General features: G+C 43.1%; 1 protein-coding gene across 1 annotated transcript in view; it reads left to right on the plus strand.

Annotated features, from left to right (window-relative positions):
* The window catches only part of ADAMTS17 (ADAM metallopeptidase with thrombospondin type 1 motif 17), a 153,841-nt gene extending 136,230 nt beyond the window's left edge, over window positions 1–17,611 (plus strand). Inside the window, exons 22-24 of the mRNA XM_058847265.1 lie at window positions 1,166–1,318; window positions 13,953–14,130; window positions 16,266–17,611. Of these exons, the coding sequence (XP_058703248.1) occupies window positions 1,166–1,318; window positions 13,953–14,130; window positions 16,266–16,417 (483 nt within the window). The 3' untranslated portion in view covers window positions 16,418–17,611. The remainder of the gene's footprint in view (window positions 1–1,165; window positions 1,319–13,952; window positions 14,131–16,265) is intronic.
* The last annotated feature ends 620 nt before the right edge of the window (window positions 17,612–18,231 follow it).

Genomic DNA, 18,231 nt, shown 5'->3' on the forward strand with positions numbered 1-18,231 from the left:
GATTTGTCCATTTGATGTAATTTATATCAAGCTGACGCTTGTTTCCAGCATAGACCCCCTGGATGGAGAAGCTTCTTGGAACACGTTCAAAAGACCTCACAGAATATCTCATATCTTCACTATTTATTCAGTGTCAAATCAACTGTCTTTTCCCCACTGGCCCCCTGAAGGGGAGAACTTGACATGCCAGAGGAGGTTAGTTTTTATCTCAGCTGGTACATAGATCATTTTTCCACCCACCTGTCCCCAGTGGCTCTGCAAGACAATTTCTCACTCTTAACCACTGCAGTGGCATGAGAATGAGGAGCAGACAGACTGGCTGTGCTCAGGAGTGGTGACAAGGACTCAGGTGGCTGTGACAACAGGTGCTCTTCTACCAAATTGATTATTGAAAACAAAAATTTGGGTTCAGTTCGTGCAAGTGTCCTTTTCCCATGTCGTACAGCCAATAAAATCAAGTCAAATTCTTCATTAAACAAGAATTTCCAGCCAGTGGCAAGGATAACAAATGAGTGACCAGATATCCCTGCTCCTTAGATGCTAATTCCATAGAGCCCAGGCCCAAAAACATTTGTGGATAATTTGTGCTTACTCACTAAATGATTTTTTGAGTTTTTCAGAATTAAGATAGCAATGGCAAATCAAAATCTGAACACGTGCACGTTTCACATGAGAACGTGTGAGAATTGTGACTTTGCCATGATATGCACAAACTGTACTACAGAAATGTGTTTATAACAGTGGTCTCGTGCTACTGTGATTTAAAATCACATTTAACACCACCATTTATCACCCTTGATGTGTCCCTTGATACATCAAGGGATGTGGCAGTTCTGAGTAGTGAATCTCAGTGTGTCCTTCAGTATGAGTGAGGAGCTCTTCAACACAAGATTTAGTGGCACCAAGTCTAGCAAAAAGCCAGCTGACATTTTCCAGAGAAGATTGATTTTCAGAATTGCCATTTTTCATAAGTATTTCACAAGCAGTCATCATACTTTTCAAAGTACTCATTTATGAGTGGCTTAGATTTTTGTGATAAAATCTTATGGATTATCATTTTCCTCAGTGTTCATAACCCCAGCTTTTCCTCTGAGCTGTGTTACCAACATAAAAGCTGTCATTTCTAAGCACCATGTAACAAAAACCAAACCCCTGTTTTTTTCAGTGCTCAGCAGACTGTGGCAGAGGAATTCAGAAAAGAACAGTGACATGCACAAACTCCCAAGGCAAATGTGATGCAGCCACCAGGCCGAGAGAAGAGGAAGAGTGTGAGGATCACACAGGCTGTTACGAGTGGAAAACAGGAGACTGGTCCAAGGTAACAGCAAACACTTTGTGCTTTTCCTTTCTGAGAGCAAAGATGTTCAGGGTGCTGATCTCCCACGTGCTGTCTGCATTAACTGGCAGTTTAAATATTTAGGAAACAAAGGTTTAACTGGTTTTCAGGGTAGACTGGGACCTACACACATAGCCCAGTCCTAGACTCATTCCAACCAGCTGAAGTGAAAGAAAGGCTTGAGTTCAAAGGCAGAGCCAAAACCATCAGTCCCTTCCTCAGGGCTGGAGCTTACCTGCACTTAGGCTTGTCTGAACTTTGTTTCTCTGGTGACATCAGTGGAATTAATTCCTGAATACAGTGGATTAAACCAGGGCAGAGTCTGCTCTGTATTTGCCTTCTGATCTTAAGAGTAATACAAGGTTTTGCTTGGGAAGGAGGCCTGGCAGTGTGAGAAGCTCAACCCTTGCCAGTGTTGTTCAGAAAGCACCCTTTACATTACTGACTTCGTGTTTGCCTAAACATTTTGCCTAACATTTCCCAGCAATATTATATTCCAGTTTGGTTTTATCTTATCTTTCTAACTGTGCTGTTCTTTAAACAGAAAACCTACTTTTTGTTCTGAAATGGACAGCATGTGCAGAAACCACTGGGATACAGTAGTTGCACTTTGCTTTCTAAAAACCCAAACTCCAGCAAGCAAAATCCAGTGAAGCAGAGGCCCAGGATGGGCAAATTGGCTTATCTGTGATGGCTTTTTTTTTTTTTTAGGAATTACAATTATGTATATACTCTGTCACAGACACATGAATTTAATGGTGTCAGTGCTGGAGAATGCAGGAAGAACCTGCCACATACAGAGTGGCTGTATTTATGCTGAGCCAGGAATTTATGTCACAAGATGTTTACAGTATTGAACATTATTTTATTCATAACCTGGCACTCAGAATCCATGCAAGCTGGCCAAAACAAACAGTCCCCATGTGTTAACAGGTGAAATAATTTTATTTATTTGTTTATTTACTTACCTATTTATTTGTGGAACACTAAAACATTTTGGCATTCAAACAGACCAGGATTCTCTTGATAGGGAGGAATATGAAATAATTGAGTGTTCACTGATTACATGGATTGAAAGTTCAGTGTTGTGTGAACAGTTCCAATCTGATAAAGATGTTGGCTCACTGCTGGGAGGGCTGCAACCTTACATGGGTCACAGTAAACAGTGGTGTTTGATGGGTTTAATGTCAGCATGTGAGCAGGGCAGGATCAGTGCAAAATCACTTGTTATTTGTGAGTCTTAACTCAGGATCAGGATCATCCCTGTGCAGGAGGGCACAAAAGCTTGTGTGCTGCATATGTGGCCTGCTTCTGTCTGCAGGGAGCTTGTGCCAGTGCTCTGCTTCCCAGGAATTTCGCCCTGTGTGAGTCCAGCAAGATGTTCTTGGACTTAGATTTGGCTTGTAATGAGCATTTAAAATTCTAGACATATTGGTTAATTCTGACCGGATACTTAGGTCACACAATTAGATTCTTACTCTCTGAGTAGAGGGGTAGAGATTTCTAGAAAAGGGTAGGTACAATTCTTAGAAAAAAGTGTATTGTTTCAGAAAGCCAGATAGCTGAAATGTTTGGTGTGGAATTCAGTTCTTCACAAATCCCGAGTGAAGGATTTTCATCGTGAGGATCCAGAAGCTTTAATACAGAGCTTGCTATCAGCAACTCTGGCATAAAACAGTTCCTCCATTAAGGAGAAACACAGAGTCTGTAGCCATTAGATTATAGCAAACTCTTTGAAATTCATCCTTCCAGGGCAAAATTCCACTGTAAAACATTTATTCCCAGCCCTGTAAAAGTCACTGTGAGAGATCTTTGTGCTGACTAAGATGGAAACTTTTCCTGTTAATACAAATTGATCTCAGAACAAGCAACAACTTTGTGCAATTAATGTGTTGTGCATTTGTTGCTTATTGCTGAGAACCATCAGGGAAGCACGATTTAACTAACAGTGGTAATTATCACAGATTAAAATAATGGGCTTTGATGCTTTATGTGCAAACAGCTTGCCTGGTGACTTGGCCTCTGATCCTTAATTTCCCAAACCAAGATCCTCTTTGAAGATGCCAGGAAGTCTTATAAGAGGGAGGGAAAACCTCATTTGAAAAGTCAGGTCCAGATACAACTTGTAAATAGAGCAGGCTGTTTGGGTGGTATGACAGAGTGTTATTTTTGTGTTAGCAGTGGCAGTATTTGTAGAATACACGGACTCTGTGCATGAGGAGATGGATCAGCTCCCTAAGGAGCTCCCAGCAGTAAAATCTGCACACCTACCCCAGACAAATTGTGATTTTAAGTTCTTAGCTCCCACGTAGAAGAGGTGAGGGCTGGAGACGAGGCCATGCTGATCTGAGACCTGCACCCAGCACCAGCCAAACCTCGTCCACTGGCCTTAGCAACAGATCTGTAGCCATTATCCATACTTGAAAGAAGAGGGATTTTATCCCATTTTCTTTCAGGTTTTTTGCAACTGGTTCTTGCTGTGTCCTGTAGCTGTGGAAAGCATTTGGACCTAATTGAGCAGATTCAGCAACACAGTCCTGGCTGTCATGTTTGTATATTCTTAATATATTTGCAGCATGTTTCAAGTGTTGCACAAGGAACTGATAGATCCAATTCACTTTGCAAACACATAAGGCCAGGTTTGTAGTTATTTTAAATGGCTCTGAGTTTGCCTTTGTTAGCCCAGTGCTTGGGACTAACAGACTGTACTGGAATTCTAAAGACAGAGAGTTGTTCTGTTACTACACCTCTTTTATCGCTGCTACTAAACTTGCAGCTTCTCTGCACTGCTGCCACTTCTCTTTTAAACTCATTATCTTAAAGGGAAATAATTATTATTTTTAGCATTTAACTCAGCATTGGTGTTACAAGTTTTATAACTAAACTGTTCCTGGCTTCAGTCTTCAAACCTAATAGAAACGTGAATTGCACAATGCATTGAAGGTGTTAACCTGAAATAATTATTTTATTTTTGCCTGGATTCTTCAGAATTGCAATTCATTATATCATCCGTTTTTGTACATGATGCAATATACAAAAGGGAGTCCAAGCCATCTCCCATTCAGTTGTTTCTTCCAAGAGGAAATTCCACATCCAGTTTGCATTCACTTAAAGAAACAAACATCTCATACACTCGTTCTACTTTGAAATAATTCCTCCTTGTTTGAAATCTGAACTGTTAAATGTTCTAGCACTGGAAGCATTTTTACATTTTTGTTGTACTTGTGCTGGTCAGAGGAACAAACACAGGTTGCTCAGTTTCCCAGCACTTGCCTCAGACTCCCAGACTGCTGCAAATGTGCCTCTTGATGCTTTAGCAAGACAGTAGTACATTCTTTCGTGGTGAATTATATTTTTGCTGACAAACTTTACGTCGAGGATTGCATTCCTGCAAGAACAGAGCATGTCTTTATGTGTGTGGCTCTCTGGGGAGCTGAGCAGGACACACAACCCAGCTCCACACCATTCCCTGCTCCAGTCTGCACTGGAAGGAGCAGCTGCAGGACTTGGACTTGGTGTTGGAGTCACTGGAAACATGTCCCAGATGTTGCAGGGAGCTGGAGGTGTTGGTGAGTTGTGGTGGTGACACAGAAATTGTGCTTGAAGGTGAGCAGCACCAGGGGCTGATTTTTAGCCCCACAAGGCTGCCCCCTGTCCTCAGCTCTCTCCCCTTCTGCTCCACCAGTGATGTGGCAGGAAAAGATGGCCCAAGGGAGACCTTATTGCTCTCCACAACCACCTCAAAGCAGGTTGTGTTGAGGTGAGGGTCAGGCTCTTCTCCCAGACAACCAGAGATAGCACAAGGGAGGTTCAGGTTGGATATTAGGAAAATATTCATCACTGAAAGAGTGGCTAAACATTGGAACAGGCTCCCCACTGGAAGTGGCAGCATCACCATCCCTGGAAGCGCTCAGAAACCAAGCAGATGTGGCATTCAGTGCTTGGTCAAAGGTTAGACTTGGCCTTGGAGGTTCTTTAATTCTGTACAGGCCAATGCTTTATTTTCTGAGTTCCTTTCCTCCTGTTGTCCTGTGGACTCTTCTGAGGTATAATTGAGGATGCAAGGTTTTATAGCAGGAGCAATTCTGCACAAGATTTTTATGGATTTTTCTTTATTTCCAGTTTTACTTAATTGTTTCTCTATTTCACATGCCTCAAATTCTGTCCTGACTAAAGTTCTGTATTTGGAGCCAATAGCACAGAATGGTTCAGGGCTCCCAGTTTCATTTTTTTGACTATTCTCCATTTCACTGGTGTATCAAGAAAGGTGGAATTACAAGCCAGACACACAAGTTCCGTCGTTAGCTCTGATTTTCACAAGGGGCATTTTCAGCTCTGTGGGTGGAAGTTTAAATATGCAACTTCTGTCCCTCAGGCAACAATTTAGCTCATTAACCTATTATATTACCTAGCCCAATGAAAAGATTTGTAGAAGAAGAAAGACACATAGAGGCCTTGTGGCATGTTGGCTTTGCCATATTTTTTTCTTTGCAGTTACAGTAGGTGCTCTGTAAATACTAAGGCCTGTATTAATCTCAGATAACCCAGTGTAAATCCAGGGTAACTGTCTTTCATTCTTCCCTACAACCCACTGGCCACGGGCCAAGGATCTCACTCAGCACACTGGGTCAGGTATCAGTCTCTCTTACATGAGGGTAAACCCAGATTTATTCAGGCACTTGAGTTAATGCAGGTTTATGCTAATGCCATGCAGAGCAGGATCTGACCTGGTGAGCGGTGCAGAGTCTTTGGGTCTTGGGTAGGAACCATCACAGATTTGTGCTCTCAGGAGAAAGCAAATCTCTGACACGTCAAGCTGGGCTTCAACTAGCAGAGAAAGTAGAGGAAAAATCTATTTCTACCACTTCACATCTTGTATAACCACCTGGCACACAACTTTCACAGGATTCAGAGAGATTGTATGCTCCAGAAACTGGAAAGCACCAGTAAAGATCAGCTTGGCAAAGTGTAAAGTTAAACAATATTCCTGTTGCCAAATAGTGTCAATAGTGATAAAGCACATCTGAAAAATCACCCATAGCCACCTGCCCTCCCTGGGCATCAAGAGTTGCCAATTCCTTTACAGAAGTTGCTGAGCCTGTGAAATGCTGGAGATGCGTTTTCATCTTAGGAGGACATTAACAGTAGGGAGAGAAAAGAAGAATCTAATTTCCTGTAAGAAAAATACTGGCTTTGTGCCAGACATTGAGGTGCTTCACACTGAAGATCAACAGTCATTCATCACAGTGGGTGGTAACAAGGATTTGTAATTGCAAATTAATTGTTTTGGCAGGATTACAGGAGGTCTTATTCTCTGAGAGATAAACCCCCAGCCTTGCAGTACACCAAAAAACATGTTGGGTTTTGAGGCTTTTTTTTTCAAAAATACTCTACAATCTCCTAGTGCCAGGAAGGCATATTTTCCAAGTTCCAAATGATTGGGAACATCAACAAAATCCTCTATGTGCCTCACTTTTAATGATTAATTCATATTACATAATAAGAAGAGTAAATCAACGACAGCTGTGGTTTGAGAGGTGTATTCAAAGCTGTTATAAATATAGAAGCAAAACTGCCCTTTGTTCTAACATTCATTACAAATTCATGGCTTGACCCGACATCTGTTTATGATAAGATATGGACAACTTGGTTATTCTTCATAAAGGTCAGAACTAAGTTCATCTTCTTCTACCTCAGAGAAAATAACTTTTCTTGTTGGATTGAGAGAAAACTCGGCAGGAGGGGTGGCAGCTTAAAATTGCAGTGGCATGTCAGAGCTGACAGACCCTTCCCTGCCACTGAACAACTTTGTGATTTATGGCTGCTCACGTGTCTTCAGCAGCACTGGAAGGTTGTCCACAGGCCTCACTGATACACATCAGTTGTTCTCCAGAAGGTGATGGAGCTGAGTGGGACAGGAGAGGATCCAACAAGCTTTAGTAGTCAAATTCCTTGCTTCTGTGGTCCTAGACAAGGCCAGGAGCCAGAGCATCAGCCCTAAACCTAAATCCTGCCCCATGGACTGCTCTGAGTTGTGGTTCCCTGTGGTTTGTGACTCTGGCACATGATCACTGATCGTGCAAACCAGAGCCTTTCTTGCCAACAGCTAAATCTCCAAACACTCCTCCCTACAGGAGATGAGATCAAATGCCCCAAAATTGGTTTTACCAGCCAGAGACACTGTTGAACTTGAACGGGGCTGGTTCAGTAAGGTGAATCCCACCCTTTTGCTCTTTGTCTGTCCCCACATCTGTGGAATGTCTTCAGCTGAGGGCAGAGGTGGAAATGTTTCATGATGGCACTAAAACAAGGTCGAGCCTGTGCCTAGGCTTGGGCTAAGAGCCAGCCCCAGTGGATGCAGCTCTAGCTGGGAACTGGGCATGGGAAGGGAAGAGATGCTGACCCTCCCCTGGGCAAGCAGGCTCCAGAAACCAAGTCCTGTTTGTGCCTTTCAAACTGCTGCTTGTTTGCACAACAAATTGAACAGCTCATCTCTGCTGGAGTTTCTGGGAACATTCATGGTACAAATTATTATGAAGGTTCTGTAGTAAAGGAGAATGTGCTGCAAAAAGATCAGATTAATCGCTGTTTTGTTTGATGTGGAGCATGCTCTGCCACACTGTTACTGTCTCATATTCCAATACAGCCTCCAGTGATCCTATTAACTGGAAGAGTAGCTTCTCTTTTTTGATATTTTTATTTAAAAGTCTGGTCCATTAAGTGCAATTTTTTTTGATGGAGAGTTAAAGCTTACCACCAAGACCAGTGAATTGGAAATGAAATTACATTGTGATTTTTTAACTCTTGTTTTTTAAAAGGAAAAAGAAGAAAGAGTGAAAGACAAGTCTGTTCAAGTCCTGGCATTCATTTTTTCTGAGTTACTCTGAGATGTTACAGTGTCCAGGATCATGTTTTTGAAAATAGTAGTAATTTACCATTTAAACTGTGTAGTACCTGTCTGAAGATTTTCCTCTTGAATACAGCACACAGTATGTACTGCTAGCAGGGACTGCTGTAATTTTGCAGTCTTTTAATAACCTGTTGAAATTTTTAATAACCTTTTAAAAATTATGATGACTACCAAGGCATTAAGGTGACAATCTCCCAGAACACCTTTAAGGAGCAATGAGTACCAATCTGACTGAGTTTGCAAAGAGATCAAACAGTGTTAGCCAGCATCACACATGTCAGAGCTGGGTACTTCCATGTCTAGAAAATGCTCAGAGAGGACTGAAAGAGAGAGATGAGCAGCCTCTTGCTGAAATTAAAAAATCCCAAAGGAGTCCTTAGTTTAATTACTGTCTTTAATAAATTGCATTGGGGGAGCATTGATCATTAACTGATGAATAACTAATGGTAACTAATTTCCAGCTTTCAGTGGGGCTTCAGTTTCCAGGATATTCTCTCAGGACTCAGGGTGGGAATAGAGCTCACATGAGCTCTGAGAGCCTGGCTCAGCATGAGCAGCTCACAGTGCTGTAGGAGCAGGGCAGATTCTCCAGCATCCAGCCTGACCTGAGTTCTGTGGTCCCATAGCTGTCCATTACTACTGAGTCTATTTAAAATTGCCTTGATTTTGCCTTTTGCATTCGCTGTTTTTCACCATCAGGTCCTTGCAGATTCCTGGTGGAATAAGCTCTGGAGTATTTCCACTTTCTGCCACAGGTCCAAACACAGCCCAAGTGCAGTAGGTGACCTGCTAGAATATGGTCCCCTGTGGGCAGCACTGTATCACCACACAGCTCTGCTTGAGCCTCTTGTTGAAACAGTTTGAAACCTCATGAGAAGTAAATTCTGCCTGATTGGAATATTGGATTAAATGGCATTTTCTCATCAGCATCCACCTGGGCTCCACTGTACAAATACTTTAGGGGCACTGTCACTACCCAGAATATTCATGTGTTCAGCCTTTAATCTGTGAACTCTCTGTACACAATGGAACTTTTCAGAATAGCAAAGCCAAGCTTAATTATGCCCTGAGAAATGCTGGATGTGCTGGTCAGGTCTTGTTCCTTGGGGTCGTGCAGTTTGAAAGTACAGCTGTAGGCAGTTTGCAAAAATTGCTTCTCTTTTCCTGCTAAGATACTGTCACATCAGCCACGAGCATTTGCTGCCATAATTTATTGTTTCTTCCCATACTGAGTCAGAAGGGTATGCATTTTTTTCTTCTTGGCTAAATTAAACAAATCAGTCATTTCACAAAAGTTTCCAAATGAAAGATTGTTGTAAGCAAGACCAGATATGTTCTTTTACAGATCTGGGGTTCAAAAAGAAGAAGAAAAAAAAAAAAGAAAGAAAGAAAAGAAAATAACAAGGAAGCTTGAAGAACAGCTTACAGTTTGCTTTGGGCTAATTAGATCTTATCAGTGAAAAGACAGATATTTCTTTCTTTAGCATGATGCCATGGTGAAAGTTGACCTGGTGTTTATGAAAGTGTATTGCACACTGCTTTTTAGCTAGAACTATGGGGTTTAAAATAGTGATCCTCATAAAAAGCCTGATGTGAAGGTGTGTGGAGCACTGGCTTTCAGAGCACACGTGTGTGCTATTAAGGTCCCGGGAAGGGAGCAATTACAGGACCTTTGTCATTCATCTCAGATGCTGTGTTAGAATGTTTTTAATAGGAACTTGTCTTGCTTTCTTTCTGACTTTCATAGAGGCAAGAAATAAGATCCCTGAGGGGAAAAACACTCTACCCTAACGCCTTGAATACTTGAACTCTGAAGTCAGTAAAGCATGACTCTATCTCTCAATATTGGAGCTTTAGCTATGGTGTTATCCTTGGCTTCAGCAGCTTCCAGCAAACTGGGGACAAACCAGTATCTTTAAACATCAGATGACTGCAGATTGATGAATAAAGAGAAAACCCCATCTTGCCTGCAGCTTAGTTATGACAGTCATCTAGAACTGGATCTCCCTCTGACAGATCAGCCCTCTCCGTACCAGAGTGTGCTCAGGATTGGCTGGAGGGATGCTGTGACCTCCTGCTTCTGCTGGAAAAAGTCTCTTACAAAAAAAAAATACTTATATCTGTCCCTTGGAGGTTAGAAAAGCAACATTTCTGAAGATGTCTTGGGATCTGAAATGTATCCCAGCCTCCCAGGAGCCCTCAGCAATGATCCATTATCCCATTCAGTCTTGAACCTGTCTCTGTGCTGGTAAATCTGTACTTTTTCTGCCACTATTAATCCTCAACAGGGGAATTTTTGGATTCTCTGCTGTGCTGCCCAACAGCAGCCCTGCCCTGGCTTAAGTCATTCTTGTTCCCCACTCTTTCTCTGGCTATCTTTTGTAGACCAGGAGTTGATGAAGGCCCTGACAGATCTCAGCACTTTCTGTAAATCTGTTCTATTTTAATACCTAATATTCTCCTAAGGCATTTGCTTTCAAAGCAATTAGACATCTGTCAGCACCTTTGCTAGATTTCAAACTTTCATATCAGTATCCTAAGGTGTAAATAGCATTCCAGTTGAAAAATCATAGCTTGCTCCTAAGGTTAGAGTTTTTCAGTGAGTAAATCTTCTTTAAGCTGTTGAACGCAGCTGCTGCCTTGACAATTTGTGAGTTTATTTCCTTCTGGATATCCCCACTGGCTTGCATGTTACTGCCAAAGAATGTGAATGGAGGCATTTTTGTCTTGCTTTTACCTTCCTAAGCAGTGTTTGAACTGGGAGTTACAGGGGTTCTCATTAGCTTCACGTTTTGTAGCTGTTCATTAACCACCTCTATTTTACAGTGCTGAGCAACCCTTTGATCTTTGCATGGGGGTGGATTTCCAGTTTACACTGCTTGTATTGTCAGTTTAGGGTATTATGGTTAAACTCTGTGCATTTTGCACACGCATTTTTGTGATAGTGACACCACTGGCAGTGCCTGGTGGAAGGGAAAATCCACTTCTTTCTTCAGCACCAGCATCTCTGCTCAGCCCCTTGCCCCAGCCCCAACTTTCCAGAGGAGGCAGATTGCTGGTGGGTCTTCTCTGGTGAATCCAGCCCTGAAAATTGTTCTGTGGACATGGTGCCTTGCTCCACAAACATCTGGAAACAGAGAGTCCATAGCAGTGCATTTAGCTGTCCAGAGAAGGAGAGAAGGTATTTATGGGCATTTGCTGTGCAGTTGGAGTTTGATTTTTATGCCTCTTTTAATGATGTTCTCTTCTCATAGTGCAGCATGAGTAACAATTCCCCCTTTGTATGTATTTTGTATCTATTCTTATTTCCTATTGAAATTCCTAAGAAAGAGACTATCCAAGTACTGAGTTGAAAATTTTGTTTTAAAATAAGCCAGATGTCCAACCTTCCTTTAGCTGCCAAGCCCTAAAGAGTTCAAGAAAGATGTTAAAATCTGTCTTGCTGGCTGTGAAAAACTAATTGCATAGCATAGGTGATGATCCCAGTCTCCCAGGAGAAGGAATAAAACTGCTTCAGGCAAAAGCTCTGCTGTTATTTGTCTGAGGATTGGAGTTGGCAGTGCCTGTGGAAAAAAGTTTCATTGCTTGCCCTCCTTGCTGGTTAACAAATGCAGAGACAGGAACACAGACAAAGGTAGGTGAGTGTTTGTGTGTTGGTATCTGAAAACCTAATTTACCTTCTGAGAAAAATGCTGATTTTGTCCTTTTTTTCCCTTCTTTCTCCCCATGTCCTTCCTGTTGAGAGCACAGGGAGAGCTTAAAAGCCAGAGACAGAGGTTTCAGACTGTTACAATCAAGTGAAGGAAGCCCATGGCCTGAGTTATTTAATCCCTGTGTTGTAACAGCGATTCTGTTTGCAAAATGGATGTACAATTCCCCTCCCAAAGCAAAGAGTTTGGGGAGGATTAAGATTAGTAAAAGCACTGTGAAGACTAAAAGTGCCACTGAAATCCTGAGGATTTAAGGTTGCATTTAACTGGTGAAGTGGAAGGGCCTAATAGTTGCATTTATCAGGATGAAAAGTGGCCTTGGACTTCCAGGCTGGTGGAAGTCACTGGGGGCACTCAGTACTGGGAAAGAGCTGAGGAACACACAAAACTGATGTGATGTCCAGATCTCACTGCATAAATTCAGATTGTGAAGGGGATTTAAATCAGGGACTTTAATTCCTGATTTTTGGAATAATTCACTGTAGGGCAGGAGAAGGGTTGATTCAGCATAATCCTAAATACTATAACCATTGCTGAGGTATTTGACAGTGATCAATTTTTTATGTAAATTCAACACCTGAAAAATGTAAAAAGTGAAAAAATATCTGTCATAAGCTGGTGTGTTGAACTTAAATTGAAATAAGAAGATTGTAAAGGAAAAAAAACCCAAACAGCAGGGCTTTCTTGTGATAATTCCAGACCAAAATGACCATGGCTTTGCTTTACTCACCCCCCTTGGATGTAGAGGTGGAGCCCTGTGTGCATCCACGTGTTCTGCCCTTGGATCTGGATCTCACAAGCATCCACACTGCACACACAGGATTTGTACCTGGACTTCAGTCCAGCCTCAGTGATGCCCATCTTCTGAACCTCTCCAATGTTTGGCATCTCTCTTTTGAGAATTACCTCTCGGATGTGATAGTGTTTTTCAGGGAGAAAGCTCCAATGCCCTGACTTTGGTGAGAAAAAGCAGAGGACAGAAAACATGATTTTTTTTTACATCATTCAGTTGATACCTCCTGGGCTTTCCCTCACCTCCTCCTCTCCCCCATCGTTTGCTTGTGTGTGGCTTTAGCAGAAACAGGAATCTTACCCAAGTCTTGCAAGCCATTGTTTCTTTATGTTAAATACAAGGTTCTTTTATTGACTCCAGCTGCTGCACCTCCCTGTGCTCACTGTGTTTGCTTTATTAAAATTGAACAGTGTGCAAGTAGGACATTGTAAATCACAAGTGACTGGGCCAGAGGAAGAGGGAGGGAGAGGGAGGGACTCTGATTGTATGACAACAAAGAGAGCATATGAACAGGCTGGGCCTCCTGGCTAATAGCAGCCAAAACTCATGAGTACAATTTGCAATTGCTCCCAGGAGGACAGGCAAGTGCCAGACAGTTAGCAGGGATAGATGGGAATGAGTACTGGAATACCTGATGTGTTCTCTCCAGAACAGAGCTTCTCAGAGGTCTGGGCACGCAGGAGCTGCCAGCCTGTGCTGTAATCCTGGGGTTTATCTTAAGTCAGTGCCTGGCTGTGGTCATCCTGGCTGTGGAGGAAGCTTTGTTACACCATCCAAGTCTTGGAGAGGGCTTTTAAACCAAGTACCACCGGGTCCCTCACAGAGAGGGAGGTGGAAGCTGCTGGTCCATAATTAAGCATTACACATTTTTCAGCTTTTTCTCTTCATGGCTGGTGGGGAGAATTGCATTTTTGTCTGCTTGAATCCCATGAGCATCCACAGGGGACAGTCGGAGTAGGTAAACTTGGGGCAGAAAGATAACAGGTTCCTTCCTGTGCCAGGAGAGTTCCTGTGCTCTCAGCATCCCCAGAAGGTGCACAACCACCACGGACAGCACAGCAGCCACGCAGAGGGTCCCTGGCAGCCTCAGTGACCCAGCTGTGAGCCCTCAGCACCACAGTGGCTGCACCCTCTGCTCTGGCAGTGTTTTTTGCTGTGCATGTGACATGGAAACCTCTGTGCTCAGTGTGTTCTCTCCTGCAGTGCTCCTCGACGTGCGGCAAGGGGCTGCAGTCGCGCGTGGTGCAGTGCATGCACAAAGTGACCGGGCGCCACGGCAGCGAGTGCCCGGCCCTGGCCAAGCCCCCAGCCTACAGGCAGTGCCACCAGGAGGTCTGCAACGACAAGATCAACGTCAACACCATCACCTCACCCAGGCTCGGTGAGTCAGGGGCCTGGGGGGAAGGTGCCAGCTGCCCAGGGAGGGCTGCAGTGATTGTCTGGGGCCAGAAACTGGGAGAGGCTCAGGCAGACTCCAGTAAAGGTCTGGTGTGGGTGGGTCCTGTCTGACCCCTGCCTCAGGCTGTGCCCAGGTGGAGTGCTTGGCAGAGGATGGAGCTAAGGGAGCAGCAGGAACACACACAAATGGTGGGTGATTGATAGGATTGATTGATTGATCGATCGATCACAGAGGTGAGGGAATTGGCAGGTGCATCTTTCTCCATCACAAACCCATCCACAACACTGCCTGTGCTGCAATGAGTGTGAAGCAGGATCATTTATTCATTGTACCCCAAGAAAATGCCATGACCCTGACAGGTGGTTTGATGGACTTCCTGTAAACCCTGTGATTTTCTGTCACTGTCCTCCTCCTCATCCTCCCTGCATTCCTTGTGTCCCTGGCTGTGATGGGAATATGGTGATGACCATCTGTTTCCTGAAACACCGTAACACTGTATTTAAGACATGCCACTAGTTAAGAATGCCTCTGTTAATACAAATTTGTGGGGATCTTACGATTTTCCACATTGTATTTCCTTGGTTTATAAGGAGATAAAAATATAAATATACTAAAAATATATTTTTCCAAACTTCAGCCCTATGTGTTCCACCACAGCTCCAAGAACCAAGTTGGTTTCTTTGCATTTCACACATCCTCAGCAGTAAGATGAAGATAAATAAAGGCATCAGCTACACTGACACAGCCTCATGGGTGCCTCCTGTCCCCTTCTTTACAAGAGGCTAAACAAGAAGAGTAAGGTAAACAAGAAGAGGTTACCAGAAAGAGCAGCCTCCTCTGTCAGCTGAGCTGATCTTACAGGCTAAGAAACCTTTACCACACATGAAAACACAGAGCTGATAAATGAGAACCATTTTCTAATAGTGCTGTCCAGTATTAAATAACACTTAAACTAGGACTGGACTTGAAGCTTCTGAACTGAAATTTGTTGCCTGAAAGTTTACCAAATGTTTTAAAAGAAAATGGGGACTTTCATTCTTGCAAATGCACTCATGCTGAGGGACTTCTAACCTCTTTTGGTATGAGAGTACTTCCCAGATATTTTAGCACTAAGAGCATAGCAAAAGGAAAACATTTCATTTGAGAAGTAAGCCCTTGAAGCACTGATGAGACAAGAAATCCATCCTAATTCACATTTTAGGACAAAGCAATAAAATGCTTATGTGCTTAGAAGACTGAGGAGGCTCAAGTCCCTGCTGAAAGTAATCTGCAAGCAATGTGGGATGCTTTTGTTTCTAAACCAGGCTTGGAATCACCAGGGCCAGAAACAATGATATTTGATATTAGTAGAAAGACATATCATTGAGTGTTTTGCTCTTCTTGCTTATAAACAATTCTAATTGGATTATCTTTAAACAGAGTTTTCTGTTTTCTGCAATGGGAGCATCAGAAAAAAAAAAAGAAAACAGAAAAAGTCCAGTAGTCTACAGACCCCTTGCTGCCTTGTCCCTGCTTCAGAATGGTTTTTTGTCTTGAATAACATTTCCAAAAATATCTGAGTGTGGAATTCACCTCACCTGTCTTTTATGTCTGTGTCCAGTGTCTCTCGTTGATGACATATTCAGAGTGATTTATTCTGTCACTTCTTTCCTGTCTTCCTTCACAACCTACGAGGGGTACTGGACCTCTGAAATATTAATCCTGGCCTTATTTGTGGCTTATTTTCTATTATGTGAACTCCCCCATCTCATTCATAAAGTCTGTCTCAGGTGTTCTTGCCAGGTGTGTGATTTATTCATCTCCATCCCACTGACTGCAGTGTGGAGTTCATGGCCTTAAAGCTGGGCTGAATCTTTGGATGTTTTGTTCATCCAGGCCTGTTTGCCTCTGAGACAAAATAGGTGCAACATGAGGATGTTTGCACTCCCTGTTCATGTCCAGGGAAGGAAGGAAGCACTTCCAAGAGCCTGATATTTTGGTAGCGAGAACATCACCTGCTCTCCAGTGCCGTCAGCGAGTGTGGCCCTCCCTCCCCTCAGGTGCAGGGCTTTTGGTCACACCTGCAGTGCTGTGCCCTGGCTAATCTGGCAGTTTCTCCTTTCTTGTCTCCTCCCAAGCTGCCCTCACCTACAAGTGCACGGGGGACCAGTGGACAGTGTACTGCAGGGTGATCCGCGAGAAGAACCTGTGCCAGGACATGCGGTGGTACCAGCGCTGCTGCCAGACATGCAGAGACTTTTATGCAAACAAGATGCAGCAGAAGAGTTAATGAACTGTGCCACTCCTTAGAGTCTTCCAGCTGTTTGTATGTAAATCACAGACTAGTAGGTCTGAGTACTGGAACTTCATGAGTTGCTACAGCGTGGTGGATCCCAAAGCACACCTAATGAGACTTGAAACTAATCCTACAGACTGGATACCAAAGTCATCCGCTCATCCACCTTAAAAAAACACACAGAAAGGGTCATCTCAAGGAGCCAATCATTTCTGAATATTTTGACATCCTCACATTTTTCATTATTGCTTTTTTAATATATTAAATCACCAGCCACTGGATGGCTTGCTACCATTAAAGGAAAGGACAAGCGTTGCAAAGTGATTACATTGGATAAGGTTATGGGTACCTCCATGGAGGAAAGCCTCTGGCAAAATAATTCAGCAAAGGTAGAGACATTACTTAATCTTTTAATCTTGGCTTTTATCTGTTGTTTTCAATTCCCAGCAGTTATCCCACTGCAGAATGGGCTTGGAGGGACATGCATAAATGAAGGGCTTAGTTTAAAGAGAGGATTTTCTGTAAAAGCTTGTGAAAACTGATAGCAGAGGATGGACATCTCTGAATTTCCTACAGAAAACTCAGTATAATTATATCCAACATTCCAAGTCATATTTTTAGAGCCACTAATAGGGAGTGCTTTTCCTTCTAATTCTAAAAAACAATCCTCTCTATCTTTTCCCCAGAATAATTGAGTTTCTTTTATGAAACCTAATTTTTCTCTGAGCATAATGAAATGGAAGCTTATTAACAGCCGTAGATAGTTACTTTTAAACAAGAACCATTTACACAAGATGGGAGAAGCCAGAAATCATTTCATCCAGTAGAGCTCACTGAGGGATTGCTTGGCCTAAGCTCTCTCCAATTTCTAGAAGTCAATCAGATGAGACTGTTGGTTCTTATAAGAGGACTGTGAAACTGCATAGGGTTGGAACAGAAACTGAATTTGGAACAATCTTTATGAAAAGGATGTAGTGGGGAGCAGAACAGGTGTTTCCTATCTCTGGGCTCTTTTATACAGCTGAGGTTATGTAGCTTTTGGAGTAACCAGAAGTAGCCAGGGATCCAAGACATTCAAAGTGTAACCTGGAGCTTGTGGGAAGCCAGAGGACTCAGACTTCCATTGCTTCCAGGGCTTGGGAAATTCCTCTCTGTCTTTGGATGCTCCCTGTCTCGCTTCTGTGGTGCTGTCAGAACCCTTCAGGTGCTGCACACACAATACTCTCTGCCATGTCTCTGCACTTTAAACCAGACTCCTCTCCATGATGTGAGACTTGAAACAGGAGCTCTGCCCAGGGCAGGGCTTGTCCCCTCCATTGTCACATGCATCAGTGTATCCCTATCACATCTTGCTCCAACAAGCATCATTTCCCTTCAGCCCCCTCCTCATGGCAGGAACAGAGCCCTTTGGGTAATTGCAGCTTTGTACTCGCTCTAGAACTGTGTGGGACTGTTTGACTCCTTGGAGCTGGGCACAGAACCAAGCCCAGCTGCTCCCCCAGCCCCTGGGCCAAGCTGGCTTGCAGGTCACATCTGGCCCCAGATTGTCTTTGTTGCTGTTGTCTCTTTTTGTCAATGCAAGGAAAGATAAAGAATCTTAGTACCTAACATGTCTTTAAAGCAAATTTTAGTTTTAGTACAATTCTTTCCACATCCAGGACCTCACTGGAATAACCTAGTAGCATTTTATTAAGGGCTAAATTTTTCAAGCACAGGGAGATAATGTTCATCAACAGACTAACCCTGTGTGGGCTTCACATTTACATCTGTGCTTGTTAGTGCAAATTAGTGTGTGTGCACCAGGGCTG

Source organism: Poecile atricapillus, chromosome 11, assembly GCF_030490865.1.
Source record: "Poecile atricapillus isolate bPoeAtr1 chromosome 11, bPoeAtr1.hap1, whole genome shotgun sequence".
Lineage (NCBI taxonomy): Eukaryota > Metazoa > Chordata > Aves > Passeriformes > Paridae > Poecile > Poecile atricapillus.